This window comes from Colius striatus, chromosome 19 (genome assembly GCF_028858725.1).
Source record: "Colius striatus isolate bColStr4 chromosome 19, bColStr4.1.hap1, whole genome shotgun sequence".
In the NCBI taxonomy this organism is placed as follows: domain Eukaryota; kingdom Metazoa; phylum Chordata; class Aves; order Coliiformes; family Coliidae; genus Colius; species Colius striatus.
Genome location: NC_084777.1, coordinates 5685612 through 5701833, shown reverse-complemented (window position 1 = coordinate 5701833; position 16222 = coordinate 5685612). Strand labels below are relative to the sequence as shown.

At 51.0% G+C, this 16222-nt stretch overlaps 2 protein-coding genes across 2 annotated transcripts; both read left to right on the top strand.

Annotated features, from left to right (window-relative positions):
- The first annotated feature begins 5366 nt into the window (after positions 1-5366).
- LOC104557489 (torsin-1A) lies at positions 5367-8755 on the top strand. The gene is made up of 5 exons (XM_010201731.2): positions 5367-5553; positions 6670-6938; positions 7021-7196; positions 7979-8106; positions 8231-8755. The coding sequence occupies exons 1-5, from the start codon at positions 5367-5369 to the stop codon at positions 8473-8475; spliced, it is 1005 nt and encodes a 334-aa protein (XP_010200033.2). The 3' UTR covers positions 8476-8755.
- Positions 8756-9956: 1201 nt separating this feature from the next.
- On the top strand, positions 9957-16135 carry LOC104561391 (torsin-1B-like). Its single transcript, XM_062011304.1, has 5 exons — positions 9957-10176; positions 11632-11897; positions 12700-12875; positions 14046-14173; positions 14546-16135. Exons 1-5 carry the CDS (start codon positions 9996-9998, stop codon positions 14818-14820), a joined length of 1026 nt encoding a protein of 341 aa, XP_061867288.1. The 5' UTR covers positions 9957-9995; the 3' UTR covers positions 14821-16135.
- Positions 16136-16222: the final 87 nt, after the last annotated feature.

The window sequence follows — 16222 nt, the reverse complement described above, 5'->3', positions numbered from 1 at the left end:
GTTAAAAACCAAATCCCTTCCTGGGACAATAAGTTCCATCAAGAAACACAATCTAAGATGATAATGATAATAATCTTTTAATGTGATCTCCTTCCCATCTTGTTGATGTGACAGACATGTGGAGGATTAGGAAGGGCAGATGATGGGATTTACATGATGTGACATACAACCAGTGTGGTTCAAAGCTGGGTGACAGCACCCAGGCTCAAACCCTGGAGCCCAAATGTAGATCCCAGATCTAATCACTAAACCACAGAGGATGACTGCACCAGGAGTGTTTAGTTTACAAGTCAAAACAGAGCCTAACTGCCAGCATAGGAGTGCAACCCGATAGCCTGTCCACAGGGCCTAGGGCCTCTTGCACAACCCTGGCCTTGGAATCAGGATGCAGAGGCAATTAGGCAGGAGCAGAGCCAGCCCTGCAGCAGCTGAGGGGTGAAAAGGGGAGGCTGATAAAACAGGAACCTGCCCCAAGGGTGCATCTCTCAGCTGCCAGCCCAGGTAGATTTGCACAGTGGCTGCTGCTGATTTGCACCTGGCTTCAGGTCATACAATTAGACCTTGAGCTGCTGTCTCCTCTTGCCCTGCAACAGCAGGCAGCCAAGCCAGCAGGTGAAACACCCACCTAAGCCCCAGTGTCATTGCAGCACCAATATTTAAGCTTTTAAGAGAAATTCCCTCCAAGCTCATACCTTAACCTCTTCACTACCAGAACTAAAACCTCCGTGAGCTTGGAGCATGTCTGTGCCACGAAAGTCCATTTCTGAAATGGACACCTCTTGAGATCACTCAGGTAGAGAGTGAGAAACCATTCTCCTCAAAGGCCATTACTATGGCAGCTCCTATTCACATGAACAGAACCTCTCATTTTACCCAAAGGCTGCCTCCCTCCACCCCTTCTTTCTTCAGAGCACACAGAAGTCTGTGAAGGAGCAGAGCCAGTTTGGCTGCTGGGTACTTAAATAACTCCCTGTGCTGCTTCTGAGAAAGACCTTCTCCATCCATCACTGCTTGATGGAGCTGGCAGGACTGAAAGATTAAACAGGTTTCAGCATAAGGTCTCACTATAAAGAGCAGAGAAGTGCCCTGCCAGCTTCTCACCTTGCACTTATCTATAAAACATCAGCTTTCAAGGAAGTTCTCATGGGAGGCAAGAAATGTGAGATGGCAGCTTCCCTCATCCAAACCAACGCTGTAGGTCAACCATGGCTTTCAACACCTTCTCCCCCCTGCCTTTCACTCCTGTACCTGCCAGGTAACACAACCTGTGTAACTGCACCCACAGAAAAACACCTGGTATCAGATTTAAAATCACCTTTGTCTCCCTCTGCAGAGGCTGTCAGCCTCCACCTCAAAAGGCATCAGCAGTACTGATAAACCTTGGCTGATCCTCAGCTGCTTTATGTTGCTCCAGGTAGGTGCTGGCACAATGTAGACCAGTTAAAGCTCTGCATCACTGTTGCATCCTAACAGTGAGGTCCTTAGACCTAGTTATACATTCTGCTTGTGCTGCAGAGACTCTGCTCTCTGACTGCAATACAGGCTCAGGCAGAAGGGCTGTAAGATCAGGAACCCAGATGAGAAACCCTTTTTCACTCTTGTTGTGAGAATGAATCTCTCAGTTGCAGTTTCTGCAGACAGCAACCAGAACAAAACACCCCCCACCTACTGGTACACCAGAATTTTACACGGGCTCAGACAGGAATGATTTCACACAGGCAGAGTTATTTGGAGAGGTATCTAATGTTCCACTTCACCCAAATCCCAAGCTCATCCACACCTTGGTGGACTGTCCCTCTTCACACAGCACAGCAGCAAGCACTGACCCAAGGGACTCTTGATTTTATGCCCTAGACAAAGATTTTTAAGCCTGCCCAAGGCAAATCATGGCTCAAGCTCTTGAGTAAAGACTTCAGAGAATTGCTAAACCCTTTGCTACGAACTACCACGTTAAGAAGAACTTTCGTCATCTGCACACCTCAGTTTTCCTACCTGTGAGAGAAGGATGACAGTCTCCTGACTCCCTGGGTGTTGCTAGGATTAGACAATGTTTGCTCAACATTAAACACAGATTTTAGTGTCTTGTGTTATTGCTACTGTCACATTACAGAAAGGTCAAGGAACACACTGCAGTGAGTCAGAGCCTTTCCACAGCATTAGTGTAGTCCTCTGAGCTGAGCCAGGCTCTCTGTTTGGATAAAGCCCACCACAGTCTCACCCTTAAAAGATCCCAATGTACGTCAGAGTGGCAGCTCTTTCCTGTTGCTGCCTCATCTCTATGTTTAGGATAAGGAGCACTTGGAAGATGATGCTGTAATTGAAGCAGGAGAAGGAAAAAAAACACCCACCACCACACCAACCCACACATACAAGGGGAAAAAAAAGGCTATAAAAATAAACCAAACTTCCCTCAGATAAACTCTGAGCATTAGAGAGTGTTTAGTCAGAAGGAAGGGAGAGATGAGATGTGTTTAGGCAGAAATTAAATTAACATAGGGAAAAATGAGTCTCTCACTTCTGCTCCAAACAGAACTCTCAGTGAGAGGTTCTTGCCAGTCCAGAGCCTCGGGTAAAACAGCAGTCATGTTACCAAACCTCTCCCATAAAGCACTTGCAAATATTGAGGCCATTATACATTCTCCAACAAAAATACAGCCCTTTTCTAGGAAAAGCATTGATTCATTGACCCTCCAGTTCTTACCTGGAAAGGTCTTGTACTCCATGAACTCAAGGCAGGGCTTGCAATGCCAGTTCTTAGCACCCTGTCCCCTGGCTGGAGACATTATGTTTCTTGGCTGGCCAGCCAGCTGGGAAGTATGCTGCCTCATGGTCACAGAGCCACGCTAAGCAGCCCCAGCGCACATTCTCCAGGCTCTCTGCCATGCAGCCAGGAGCCCCACGCCCTGAGAACACTGACTTTAAACCACCAACATACAAATCAACCTGGAGAGGGTGACAGAAAACTTCAACACACCAGAGAAAGCAGAGTGAGGGCAGGCAAAGCTCTCACCTGGGTCTTCTCTACCTCTTCTTGGCCTTAAGAACTCCATCTCTGTGACCCTTATCTCCCATTGCAACCCACCCATCCCTTCCTCACTACCTTCCCTATCACAATAGCTTTAGTGCTCCCAGTTACTCACTGCAAACACACAGTAACATCCAGCTCATAGTGTCTCTGTTTTCCCTCTTCCTGTAATCTCCCCCCCACATCCTTACCTCTCCTGCACCCTCACTCTTGATCAACACCACAAATCAAATTCCCCAAGTCAACTGTCACCCACCAAACACTTTTAAAAGTTCTTTTCCATTACAAGCTTTCAGTACCTTCAGCTTCTGGCAGCTGGTTCCAGACACCACAGTGCTAGCTCATCACCCCCCAAATACACAACAGGATGTCAGCTCTGTGCAGAAGAGGCATTGAGGCAGAAGAACAACGTGTTCATCAGCACAAGACAGGCAAGGAGATGCGCTGCAGACTGCGTGGTGCAGGGTCTGTGTTCCACTTGGAGCTCCCAGACAGCTGTTCACGGAAATTGCCATCAATGTCAGCCTCACCACTGCTATTAGACATCTCATCCATGTCCAGGCCCAGCTTGAACCCATTTAAGTTGTAAGGGATAATGAGATAACAGCATGACATGTTGCAGCTGAAGGTTATTTAAACACCCATCTGGTACCTGTTAGGCAGCATACATCCTATTGTTGTATAGGAAATATATGTCACCTCCCTCCCACATGGAAAGGAGAAGATCTATAGATTTGTCCCATGCTACTCCTTTTTACATAGATGATGTAATTCTCCTTCTCTGTGCTGTTCCTAGCTTATGACTTTGCATTTCCTATCTGTATTTTAGGAGACACAGTCCTTTCCAGGCTGGTGACACCTTGTGAAAGGGCACAATGAAAAATATACTAGGGCTATCTCACCACACTCTTCACATGTCAGTCAGAAGAGGTTCCATCCCATCCAGGTTGGAAAGGGTAGACCATAAACTGTGACATTTATTCACCCTTTGCAAGACACAACTCTAGACTTTATCCCAGGACCATTCAGGGCTGACAGTTCACTTCAGCCTTCATGGGACCACACTCCTCTCTAGAAACGTCTGCTGAAGCCTGTGAAGTGAGCAACACAGCCTGCTTGCACCTTTAATTCCCTTTTACCTGAGAGAATCTGCAGGTCTCAGCTAAACCAGCCTCATTTCTTTATTCTCCATCTTCCTTTCTAGCATGACCTTGGCTATTCTCAGTCTGCTGCTGAAACTGCCTGTGAAGCTCTTGCTCTTTGTGAGCCCTCAGCAGCCGGGACGCTTGTGCAGTATCCCAAGAAATCACGTTTCACAGCACAAGCGGGCAGCTCTGCGCACGGGTACGCCTCCCTCTCCCGTTTTTCTCAGGCACGACTCAAGTTTTCGGCAAAGTTCTACCGTGTAAATCCTGGACTGAAACCTTTGCCTGACACCCCCTCTAGTGTTCAGCACAGGCGAACGCAGAGGACCGATGCACCAAGGAAGCAGCTGACTGGAAAAGTCCCAGCATTTTTCCCCTCAGCAGTATGAATCCATCTTTATGAAACTCTCATTTGAGTTGTGTCCCAGATTGCTCTGACACTGTCCAAGCATCATGGAAACCTGCATATGCCACTGCAAATTCCTTCCTCTGGCTTCTACACACCGTGTGTGCCTCAACAGAGAGATTGCAGCTGGGAAGCCCAGCAAGCTCTGCTCCTCATGTGACAATGGAAGAGTCTCAAAACAGGGACCAACAGGGCTTTAAAAAGAAAATGAGAATTACTTAGAAGTGCTTGTCACATTCTTTCAATGAAAGCACTGAGAAAATGACAGCTGGTTCAGTGTCTGCCCTTCCCTTTGCAAACACACTTTGTTTTTGTTGAGGGTGGATGTGGAATCATGAAGTTGTCAGGACAAAATACGTGCTGAAAGCCTGGTTTTAATCAAGCAGCTTTCTGACATGGTCAGTCCTGGGAGCTGCAGAGCTCCAGCCACTGCTACAGAAATCTTTGGGCTCTGCAACGGTAAGTGCACAATCCACTTGGAATAAGCCCCTGCTGTGTTCTTGGTTAATCACCAGACCAATTAGCACCTTGGTTAAGATGCAGTGAGACTGCAGTGCTGCTCCCTTCAGTGCTGGGATTGTTCTGATGAAATTCTCCCTCTACCCATGGGGCAATACCCTGTTCACAACACTTGCAGTTCAGGGGCAGTGTAAGTCTGGTAGCTCATTAACACCTCCAGCTTACAGGAGATTTGGCTTCCATCCTCAGGCCCCAGGCTCCAGGAAGTTACTCTGCCATTTCTGTTTTAGTTTCAATTCCTGCTGAGCCAGCCTGCCTTTCAGTTTCCAGCATGAAGCTGCTGAATGCTGCTGTGTTCTTTACTCTTCTGCCCACTTTAACGCCAGCTTTGGACCCTCTCAGCACTTCAATCTTCATGGGGAGTGCTGCTATGGTTTGGCAGCTCCTCTCCCCTCACTCCTGGCTCAAGTGCAGGCTCCTGGAGTGTTGCAATATGAAGGACACACTGAACTTCTCAGGTAAGGCAGGGGCAAGGGTATCTTGAGACAGGTTGTTGGTGGGTCCTTCCCAGGGTGGTGAGGGCTTCCTTTTTGCTGCCAGCTTCCTCTGGAGTCACTGTGGAAGGACAAAAGTTACCACCCACAGTGGGTCTGGAAGACTAAAGGCTGTAGTAATGTAACTTATCCCACAAGTGGTTGTGTACCCTGCCTCACATGGCAGTACTGGAGCATTTTCCTTGCTGGTGTCTTGGTGTATGTTGGCAGAAGCAGGCAAAATCCTGGAGGTGAATTCAAGGCTAAGAGATGGACACACTGATGGTATCCCACACCACAGCTGGTGGCTGCCTGTAATAAATGTCAGATGAGGAGCAATTAATGGCAGGTCTAGATTCAAAACATGCTGCTTCACTTCCTTGAGAGAAACAGGCTGGCACACCTTAGTGATTGGGGTTGTTCCACCCTTCCTGCAGGGAACTAGTGCATGGTCTGAAAAAGAGCTTATGCAACCTTTTAACCATAAACTCTTGATCTTGCCACCTGGAAATCCCCTTTCCCTTTGTCATGAGATTACAAGTAGGGCTTCATTTCAGTGCTGGGCCACAGATTTCCAAACAAATCCTCAATTGTTGGAGACCTCTGTGCCTCCAGGCACTTGCAGCATATCACTTCCTACCAGCTCTATCTGGCTGCTTACATACAAACTGTTTGCTAGTACTTCATCCACTCAGACACCAATTGTGGTACTTGATGAGGCAACTTGATAGAGAAGCACATTTTTCTATAAACATGAGGTATGCCAGGTGTCACAAAAACAGAATTTAGCATGTGCAGTGAATGAGGGTCTGCAAATGCATTAGATCCCATCCCAGAGCTTTATAGGAGGCAGGAGCTACAAAACTGCTGGCACTCCTGCCTATCTCATACAAACTGCTTGGTTCCCATAAATGCCATCAAGAGTCTCATTCGTGAGTCTGCTCCTCAGATGGGTTCTCTGCTGACTCACAATCTTGTCATGGCTAGAGGGCAGTGAACATTTGTTGTTTGGGATGGTCATTCATACACACCAGTCTCCCCTCCAAAACAAGGAGGGCTAACGTGGCATTTTCTGTCTCTTGTCTCCCCTCATTCCTTCAGTTCTAAAGAGGGATTTGGAACGAAAAGTCTTTGGCCAGCATCTTGCTATCCAGATAATTCTGAGAGCTCTGAGCACAAACATGCACTCCAAACAGCCTAGAAAGCCCCTGGTGATGTCCTTCCACGGCTGGACTGGAACAGGCAAATCCTTTGTCAGTAGTATCATTGCAAAGAACCTCTATCAGCTTAACATACCAAGACGGAGGTTCGTGCATCACTTCAGCACAGTCCTGCACTTCCCACACCCTTCACATGTCCAGCTCTACAAGGTACTTGCAGCTTTATCTCACTTTCTCCAATTTATCTACAAATGTGAGTGCAAATCCCAATTAATTTTGCCTCCTCTCACAGGAGCAGCTGCAGAACTGGATTCGAGGCAATGTCAGTGCCTGTCCGAGGTCCCTTTTCATCTTCTCTGAAATGGATCAGATGCCACATGGCCTGATAGACTCCATCATGCCATTCCTTGGCTACCATGAAGAGATTGATGGTGTTTACTATGGCAAGGCAATCTTCATCTTTCTGAAGTAAGGAAAACCAAAGGCCAGAAGGGAATTGCACAAAATCAGCAGGGACAAAGGGAGGAAGAGCTGCTGGATAGGTTTGTAGCTGTCTGCAGCATGCTTGAGCAGCCAGGGTCCCTTGCTGTCTGTCTTTACAGCATGGTGTCAATGAATACTCCCAGCCATGCTGTCAGCCTATTCAACACAGCACAGAGAAGTGCTCTGTCCCCAGGCAGGAAAGGCCTCCATTCCTCAAGTGGATGGGAAATGGACAATATCTATGATGGCTCCATGAAGTACTGGAGATGCCACTTCCACAGTGGTCAGTAAATAGTTTTCTCCAGTTCTACAACTACAGTTAGACAGAAAGGTCTTTGTGGGATGGATGGGAGACAGGACAAAAATCACCTATTGAAGGCCACTTGCATACACAGACCAAGGGAGCATGACTCTCCCAGGTATTATGCTCAGGAAATTCAGCTCTGTTCACACCACATGACTGAAGTAAGCTCAAACACCAGACTTTCAGCTGGTATACCTCTCAGCTTGCTTTTATGTTCAAAAAGGTGGCTGACTACCTATTTCAGCTTGAGGAGGCAATTACTACAGTGAGTGACAGCTTGGTAGAGAACTTCTCAGTAGCACCTGGCAGTGTGACCAATCCTCCTGCTCTGCTGCAGTTGTTCAAGCTGCTTTCTCAGAGGAGTGCTCACACCAGACCTGAGACCAGAACCAGATCTGAGATCTGAGCAGTAAAGATGGCAAAGGTACAGCTATAATGAGCCAGTGAATCTCTTTCCTAACAGCAATGCAGGTGGAGATAAGATAACAGAGATGGCTCTTGATTACTGGAGGAGGATGAAGAGAAGAGAAGACATTCCCATGAAGGAGCTCCAGTCTCTGCTCTCAGAGGAAATCTTCAGGAACAGAAGCAGTGAGTACCTCGGGGTTCAGACCCAGGACTGCTGATGTATTCTGCAAAATAATCCATGGAGTGCAGAGCAACACACTGGGCTCTGCAGCACTCTGCTGGTAAAGCTCCCTGTTCTCTCTTCCAGGTGCTTTCTTTCACAGTCAACTGATCCAGAAGAACCTGATTGACTATTTCGTCCCTTTCCTTCCTCTGGAATATAAACACGTGAGGCAGTGTGCCCGGGAGGAGCTGCGTGTGCAAGGGCATCCTGAGGATGAAGACCTCATCTCAGAGATTGCCTTGGCAATGACTGACTACCCCAGTGAGGAAAGACTCTACTCCAGCAAAGGCTGCAAGACTGTAGCCTCCAGAGTGACTCTGAGCATCTAGGCATCAATAGGCTGAATGCCTCACCTTCTGGTTACGAGACCACAGCAGGTGGAAGAACCAGTAACTCCCTTTCCCCTCTGTGCAACTCAGTCTACACACCATTCCTTGAAGGGATTCAGGCTGTCCCATACCTGAGGCACCTTCTGTAGAGCCCTTGAATAAGCACACAGGACATGGCAACAATCATGGTGTAGAGTAAGCAGAGGAGGGACATGTGTGAGGAGGTTTGCTCTCCTTGACAGACAAACACTGCAAATACAAGTACTTTGAAGCAGAACATCTCCCACTTCGGTGGTAAGAGTGCACTTAGCATTAATAAATCTAGGAATAAGTATCATTCTCTGTTAGTATGAGTCTGCTTTATACTGGCTGTCACCTGTGCATCTCACACAAACCACACTGGAGATCAGCACCACTGTTCCTGCTCTACAGCTGTGGAAAGCCAAGCAGCAAGGGTGAGGTTTGCAGGTTGCCCCACAGGCCCTGCTCAGGGGTGGTGCCCTGGTTCCACAGCCCATCCCTGTGGCACTGCCTCAGGCTGCTCTGCTTACCCCATGCCCTTGGGGAACACCGTGTGCCTGTGCTGCTCAAGGGTAAATGGAAAGGGTGCAGAAAAGGCCTCCTCATCTCCATGCCATGTCCCCATGCTGTTTCTCCTGCAGGCTGTGGGCAGCTCCTCTGTGTTTCCTCGGCTCTCAGAACTTATCTGGATAGTTGGCTTTTTGGTCCAAAGCCATCTTTGGAACTGAAGGAATGAGGGGGGAGAAGAGTCAAAAAGTGCCTAATGTTTGCAGTCACACATGGCTGTAACAGAAACATCGCCTGATACAACACAGGGTGTGCACAAACGGAGGAACCATCCCCCGTGCATCCCGTGCTGCTGTAAAGAGCGCTGCCTTCCCAGACTCCAAAACGGAGTCTTAGAGGGTTGTCCTAGACTGGTGTTTACGGTACCAGCAGCATGGGGTGAGGAGCACCATTCGCACCCGTGTCTTGCAGGAAAACACAGTGGGGAGGGATGGGGATGGCAGGGACGGCGCCTGGTTTGCTCAGAGGGGTGATGGCAGGGATGAGGCCTGGCTCACTGTGAGGGGTGACGGCAGGGACAGTGGCCGGCTCGCTGTGAGGGGTGACGGCAGGGACAGTGCCCGGCTCGCTGTGAGGGGTGACGGCAGGGATGGAGCCCGGCTCGCTGTGAGGGGTGACGGCAGGGACAATGCCCGGCTCGCTGTGAGGGGTGACGGCAGGGACAGTGCCCGGCTTGCTCTGAGGGGTGACGGCAGGGACAGGGCCCGGCTCGCTGACGGGTAACGGCAGGGACAGGAACGGAGCCCGGCTCGCTGAGGGCCCGCGGCCCCTGAGCCGCACGGCTCGTCCCCGCCTCACCCCTGTGCCGTCACACGGCGTGACCCCGCGCACCGCTCGCCGCGCTGCCCTTCCCAAAGATGGCGGCGGCTGTGGGCGGAGCGGGGCGGGCTCCGGCGGGGCCGCGGCCGGCGGCGGGAGGACGCGGGGCAGCCATGCTGCGGGCGGTCGGGCTGCTGTGGCTGCTGCTGCCGGGGCTGGCGGCGCTGGAGCCCATCAGCGTGGGCCTGGCTATCGGAGTGGCCTGCGCGGTCACCGGCTACCTGTCCGACCCCAACTTCTACTGCAAATTCGTGGAGTGCTGCCCCAGCGCCGGGCAGCGCCTCAACGCCACCGGTACGGCGGGGACTGGGGGTCGGCGGGCCGCGTGGGCCCGGAGACATTCCCGCTGGGCCTGGCAGTGGCCGTGCCGAGCCTGGCTGATGCGTGGCTGGTGACCAGCACCCCTGGGGGCCGTGCCGAGCCTGGCTGATGCGTGGCTGGTGACCAGCACCCCTGGGGGCCATGCCGAGCCTGGCTGATGCGTGGCTGGTGACCAGCACCCCTGGGGGCCATGCCGAGCCTGGCTGATGCGTGGCTGGTGACCAGCACCCCTGGGGGCCATGCGGAGCCTGGCTGATGCGTGGCTGGTGACCAGCACCCCTGGGGGCCATGCGGAGCCTGGCTGATGCGTGGCTGGTGACCAGCACCCCTGGGGGCCATGCCGAGCCTGGCTGATGCATGGCTGGTGACCAGCACCCCTGGGGGCCATGCTGAGCCTGGCTGATGCATGGCTGGTGACCAGCACCCCTGGGGGCCATGCCGAGCCTGGCTGATGCATGGCTGGTGACCAGCACCCCTGGGGGCCATGCCGAGCCTGGCGGATGCATGGCTGGTGACCAGCACCCCTGGGGGCCATGCCGAGCCTGGCTGATGCATGGCTGGTGACCAGCACCCCTGGGGGCCATGCGGAGCCTGGCTGATGCGTGGCTGGTGACCAGCACCCCTGGGGGCCATGCCGAGCCTGGCTGATGCATGGCTGGTGACCAGCACCCCTGGGGGCCGTGCCGAGCCTGGCTGATGCGTGGCTGGTGACCAGCACCCCTGGGGGCCATGCCGAGCCTGGCTGATGCGTGGCTGGTGACCAGCACCCCTGGGGGCCATGCCGAGCCTGGCTGATGCGTGGCTGGTGACCAGCACCCCTGGGGGCCATGCGGAGCCTGGCTGATGCGTGGCTGGTGACCAGCACCCCTGGGGGCCATGCGGAGCCTGGCTGATGCGTGGCTGGTGACCAGCACCCCTGGGGGCCATGCCGAGCCTGGCTGATGCATGGCTGGTGACCAGCACCCCTGGGGGCCATGCTGAGCCTGGCTGATGCATGGCTGGTGACCAGCACCCCTGGGGGCCATGCCGAGCCTGGCTGATGCATGGCTGGTGACCAGCACCCCTGGGGGCCATGCCGAGCCTGGCGGATGCATGGCTGGTGACCAGCACCCCTGGGGGCCATGCCGAGCCTGGCTGATGCATGGCTGGTGACCAGCACCCCTGGGGGCCATGCGGAGCCTGGCTGATGCGTGGCTGGTGACCAGCACCCCTGGGGGCCATGCCGAGCCTGGCTGATGCATGGCTGGTGACCAGCACCCCTGGGGGCCGTGCCGAGCCTGGCTGATGCGTGGCTGGTGACCAGCACCCCTGGGGGCCATGCTGAGCCTGGCTGATGCATGGCTGGTGACCAGCACCCCTGGGGGCCATGCTCAGCTGACAGAGACCTGTTGGTGATCATGTGGTGCTGAGCTCTCCCTCTCCGCACAGCGCTGAAGATGCAGCTGGACACCAAGCTCTTTGGGCAGCACTTGGCCAAGGATGTGGTGCTGAAGGCAGTGCTGGGCTTCAGCAGCAACCCCAGCCCCAAGAAGCCGCTGACGCTCTCGCTCCACGGCTGGGCCGGCACTGGCAAGAACTTCCTCAGCCAGATCCTGGCGGAGCACGTCCACCCCACCGGCCTGCGCAGCAAGTTTGTCCATCTCTTCCTGGCCACCCTGCACTTCCCCCACCATGACAGAATCGAGCTCTACAAGGTGAGGAAGGACACAAGGTAATAAGTTACCTTAAGTCCCTAAAACCCTGAGTACAAGGAGTTTGGCTGTTTTATGCTACACATGTCCCCCCAATCCCTGACAAATGGAGGTGTAGGATAGAACCATACAGCCGGGGATTCCCAGAGCTGGTGCTTCGGAGAGAGGGAAGAGGGAATGCAGAAAGTGAAAGGCACTAGAACACCAGGAAATCAAAACTGAGAATAGTTGCCAGGCAATGTATTCTCACTGATGCCATCTGCTGATTGTGGTGGTGCATAGAATCACAGCATTGTTATGGTTGGAAAAGACCGAAGGTCATGGAGCCCAAGCCCCTGTGCCAGGCTGCCCAGGGAGCTGGAGGAGTCCCCAGCCCTGGAGCTATTGCAAAGCCGTGGAGCTGAGGTGCTGAGGCTGGGTTAGTGGTGGGCTTGGCAGGGTGAAGGGAGGGTTAGGACTCCAGGAGCTAAAAGGGCTTTTCCCACCAAAATGATTCTGTGAAACACTGAATCATTAGGTTTTTTAAATAAAGAAAAAGCAGCTTTCTCCTCCCCAAGGCTTCCCAGCCTAGTTTTCATGTCTTATCCATCCACTAAGCAGAAAGAATTAGAAAGTCTTTCCTCTGTGAAAAAGAACTCACATTTAAATTCAGCATCACCTGTCAAAAGGATGAGAGAATTTATGTCCCTCTTTCCAGGAAAAGATAAAAGCAGCAAGTGTGGGATGCTGCCGTGTGAAAGGGTGTCCCTAGAGCCTGTCACATACAAGAGGTGTTTTTTCAGTGGTTTCCTCCCTCTTCTTCCAGGAACAGCTGCAGAACTGGATTCGGGGCAATGTCAGTGCCTGTGCCCACTCTGTCTTCATTTTTGATGAGATGGACAAAATGCATCCAGGTCTCATTGATGCCATCAAGCCATTCTTAGACTATTACGAGCACGTCGATAGGGTGTCCTACAGGAAGGCCATCTTCATCTTCCTCAGGTCTGTAGCACCTATTTCAGTCCTTTTAAGATATTGAGATATTTCTTTTGCTAATGATGTGTAAACTCTGATAAGAACATGAGGAAAGGCTGTGGGACCTGAGGCTGTTCAGCCTGGAGAAGGAAAGGCTAAGGTTGGACCTCATTAAGTACCTAAAGGGTGGGTGTCAGGATGGGGTGACACTTGTTTCCTTTAGTGCCCAGTGACAGCACAAGGGGTAATGGACAGAAGGTGGAACACAAACAGTTCCACTGGAACACAAGGAGAAACTCCTTTGGTGCTGAGGTGAGGGAGCCCTGGCCCAGGCTGCCCAGGGAGGGTGTGGAGGCTCTTTCTTGGGAGGTTTCCAACCCCACCTGGACACGTTCCTGTGCCCCCTGAGCGAGGGGAACCTGCTTTAGCAGGGGGTTGGGCTGGAGCAGCTCTGCAGGGCCCTTCCAACCCCCACCATTCTATGTTCCTATGGGACCTTATTCAAAGAACAGCAAAAGAACTGCTCTGAAGTAAAGACCCTGTTTAAGACAGAGGGGAGCACTAGGAGCTCTGATGCTGTGCAGCAGACCACTGCAGCACGCTGAGCTCCCAAGCCTGGCCCAGAGCACAGACTGTATCAGAATCAGAGTTCTCATTTTGGGGCAGTTCTCTGGGACAGGTGTCCTGTGTTGAGTTAGACTGATATGGAGTTCCCTGTCTTCACAGTGGCCACTTTGGTGCTGTGTTTTCAATTTGTGGCTGAAACAGTGTTGATAACACACCAGTGTTGTGGCTGTTTCTGGATAGTGCTGGAAAGCCTCAAGGCTTTCTCTTTTTTCCCACACTGCCCTCGGCAAGTAGACTCACTTGGGCAAGAGGATGGGAGGGGACACAGCTGGGACTGTGAAAGAAAATGGGTTCAGCTTCCAAGGTGATGGTCCTTCAGAGACTGCCTGAGCATTGGTCTGACTCTGGGGATGGTATGTGATTTCCTTAAGCCTCCTTGGGTCTTTTTTTCTTCTTTTTTCATGACCTATTAAACTGTCTTTATCTTGACTCACAGTTCTGACTTTTATTCTTCCTATTTTCTCTTTCCCTCCCCCTGAAGCAGGAAGGAGTCAGCATGTGGCTGTGTAGGTGCTTGCCTGGTTCAGTTGTGTCTGTACTCAACACTGTGTATTTTTCTTTGATCAACAGCAATGCAGGTGGTGATTTAATTAATAAAGCAGCTCTTGACTTCTGGACAAGTGGAAAACAGAGGGAAGAGATTCAGCTGAAAGACTTGGAGCCCATGCTGTCCCTAGGAGTCTTCAATAACAAGAATAGTAAGTCACTGTCCCCAGAAAAGGGGAAATTCATTTTGCTTCGTAACACGTGGTTCATCTCTGCAATCTGTACTGCAGCCTCCCTTGACCCTGCCCTGCTTCCTGCCACCTTCCTGTCATGCTCTGGCTGCTGCCCTCTGTCCTTTCACTCTGCTTTTTCTCACATGAGATTTTCCAGCCTGTACCCTGAAGGGCAGCAGTGACAACTGACAGGTACCACGAGGCTGAGCCCTTCAGCTACCTGGCGTGTTCTTCCTTGCAACAAACTGCTTTGTGAATTTCCTCTGGCCTATAGATCCTGTCATGTACAGGCTCAAGTTTAGATAAACTCCTCCCTCTAATTGTATTTTTCCCTCCCCTCAATTCCTCCAGGTGGACTGTGGCACAGCAGCCTCATCGACAGGAACCTCATCGACTACTTCATCCCCTTCCTGCCGCTGGAGCACAGGCACGTGAAGATGTGTGTCAGGGCTGAAATGAGGGCCCGAGGCTATGCTGTCGATGAGAAGGTGGTTCAGGCAGTGGCTGATGAGATGACATTCTTCCCAAAAGAGCAGAAAATCTTCTCTGATAAAGGCTGCAAGACTGTACAGGCCAAGCTGGATATTCACGAAGATGTGATGAGAGATACAGAAACCAGGAGCTGATTCCTCTTTGGGTCTCCAAAGGCCTTTCATGACTTTTGGAAGTCTGTGTATTTGCACTTCTTACTGTTGCAGGGAGGATGGTGAACATACCAGTGAGCTGTCTGGCCTTTCTGAACTGATTAGCATCTAAATGTTGCCCCCTTCATTGTTCTCTGAAGCTGTAAATTTCTAAGCATAACACATATGCTTCTGTGCACTGGGTACAGCCTCTGCTGCTTTATCCTTCCAAGTGCTTCCCCCTCTGCTGCTTTGGGGAAAAAGAAGGTGTAAAAGAGACTTTATATTCATCTAAGGGGATGAAGTGAAATTGTGTGGTAAGTTCAGGTCTTCCTAAGCAGAAGGACCCATCTGAGGGATTTGACTGTTAAAACATACCAGCCCCTTTTCCTGTTCTTACTCAGAAAAGTCTCTCAAAGGTCTGACTGTTAACAGCTTGTCACGTTGATCTGCATGTGGGCTCCTGGGCCTGAAGTCAGCAAGATCTTTAGTAGTCCCACATGCCCCCTATAGTTTAGGAGTGGGTAATGCTGCTCTCACCTGGCTTGGAAGACACTTCCATGGCAGAAGTTATTTTTAATAGTGTATTTTTATACTGAAGTGTAATGAACAGCACTACAGAGCTTTTCCTAGAGAGCCACAGAGAAGGGTGTATGGGAAATGGGAGCATGGGAAATGGGAACAATCCACAATCTGATGAGAGAATCATGTTTTACAGTAGCCTTTAACATTAAAAGATGATCTGTGTGGAAGGGTGAGTGATCAGTGAGGAAGATGGGAAAGACTGAATTAACTTTCCCCCACTGCTCAGGGACTGGGGTTTAAAATTCTGTTGCAAGCTTTAAGGTTTTCATCACCCATCACTTGCAGGTCAAACACTGCAGTGTAAGCCAGAAGTGCCTACCACTTGGTTGATTGTAGTGTGGGTTTTTTTTCCTTAGAACTGGTATGAGGGACTGGGCTATTCTTTAAACCTGCTTTAAGATGTGATGCAAAACTTGCAGGTCTCCAATACTATTATGTTAATTCAGATTACCTCAGAGCTTAGCATGTGTGTTGAGCTCTAAATTTGAAAGTGCCAATTGCATTTCACAGCCCCACAGGGAGTTTGTTGTCACTGATGCAGTCTTGGAAGCCAACTGGTAACCTTATGACACTGGCCTGTTGCTTTGCATGTATGATGTCTTGCCCAGTAGCTGACATTTATAGGTGTAAATACTGCATCCAGGTACAATTACTGCAAATACAAACTATTTGGGTAACTACAAAGCACTAACTGTTACTGCTGTGCTGCAGTTGGAATAAAAAGTGACTTTTCTCTCTTGGTTTGGTAATTTTCAGCTACAGGGAAGCAGCAGCTCGTGCAGTGTTCAACCAGCTGCACTGCAGCTTTCTGTTAAGCTTT

What these genes read in the sequence shown, in the direction of transcription:
- LOC104557489 (XM_010201731.2), top strand. Translation starts at nt 5,367, where the DNA reads ATGAAGCTGCTGAATGCTGCTGTGTTCTTTACTCTTCTGCCCACTTTA. An exon ending in GGACACACTGAACTTCTCAG is followed by an intron (nt 5,554 to 6,669) that starts GTAAGGCAGGGG and finishes TCATTCCTTCAG; the next exon opens with TTCTAAAGAGGGATTTGGAA. An exon ending in AATCTTCAGGAACAGAAGCA is followed by an intron (nt 8,107 to 8,230) that starts GTGAGTACCTCG and finishes TCTCTCTTCCAG; the next exon opens with GTGCTTTCTTTCACAGTCAA.
- LOC104561391 (XM_062011304.1), top strand. Translation starts at nt 9,996, where the DNA reads ATGCTGCGGGCGGTCGGGCTGCTGTGGCTGCTGCTGCCGGGGCTGGCG. An exon ending in GCAGCGCCTCAACGCCACCG is followed by an intron (nt 10,177 to 11,631) that starts GTACGGCGGGGA and finishes CTCTCCGCACAG; the next exon opens with CGCTGAAGATGCAGCTGGAC. An exon ending in GCCATCTTCATCTTCCTCAG is followed by an intron (nt 12,876 to 14,045) that starts GTCTGTAGCACC and finishes TTTGATCAACAG; the next exon opens with CAATGCAGGTGGTGATTTAA.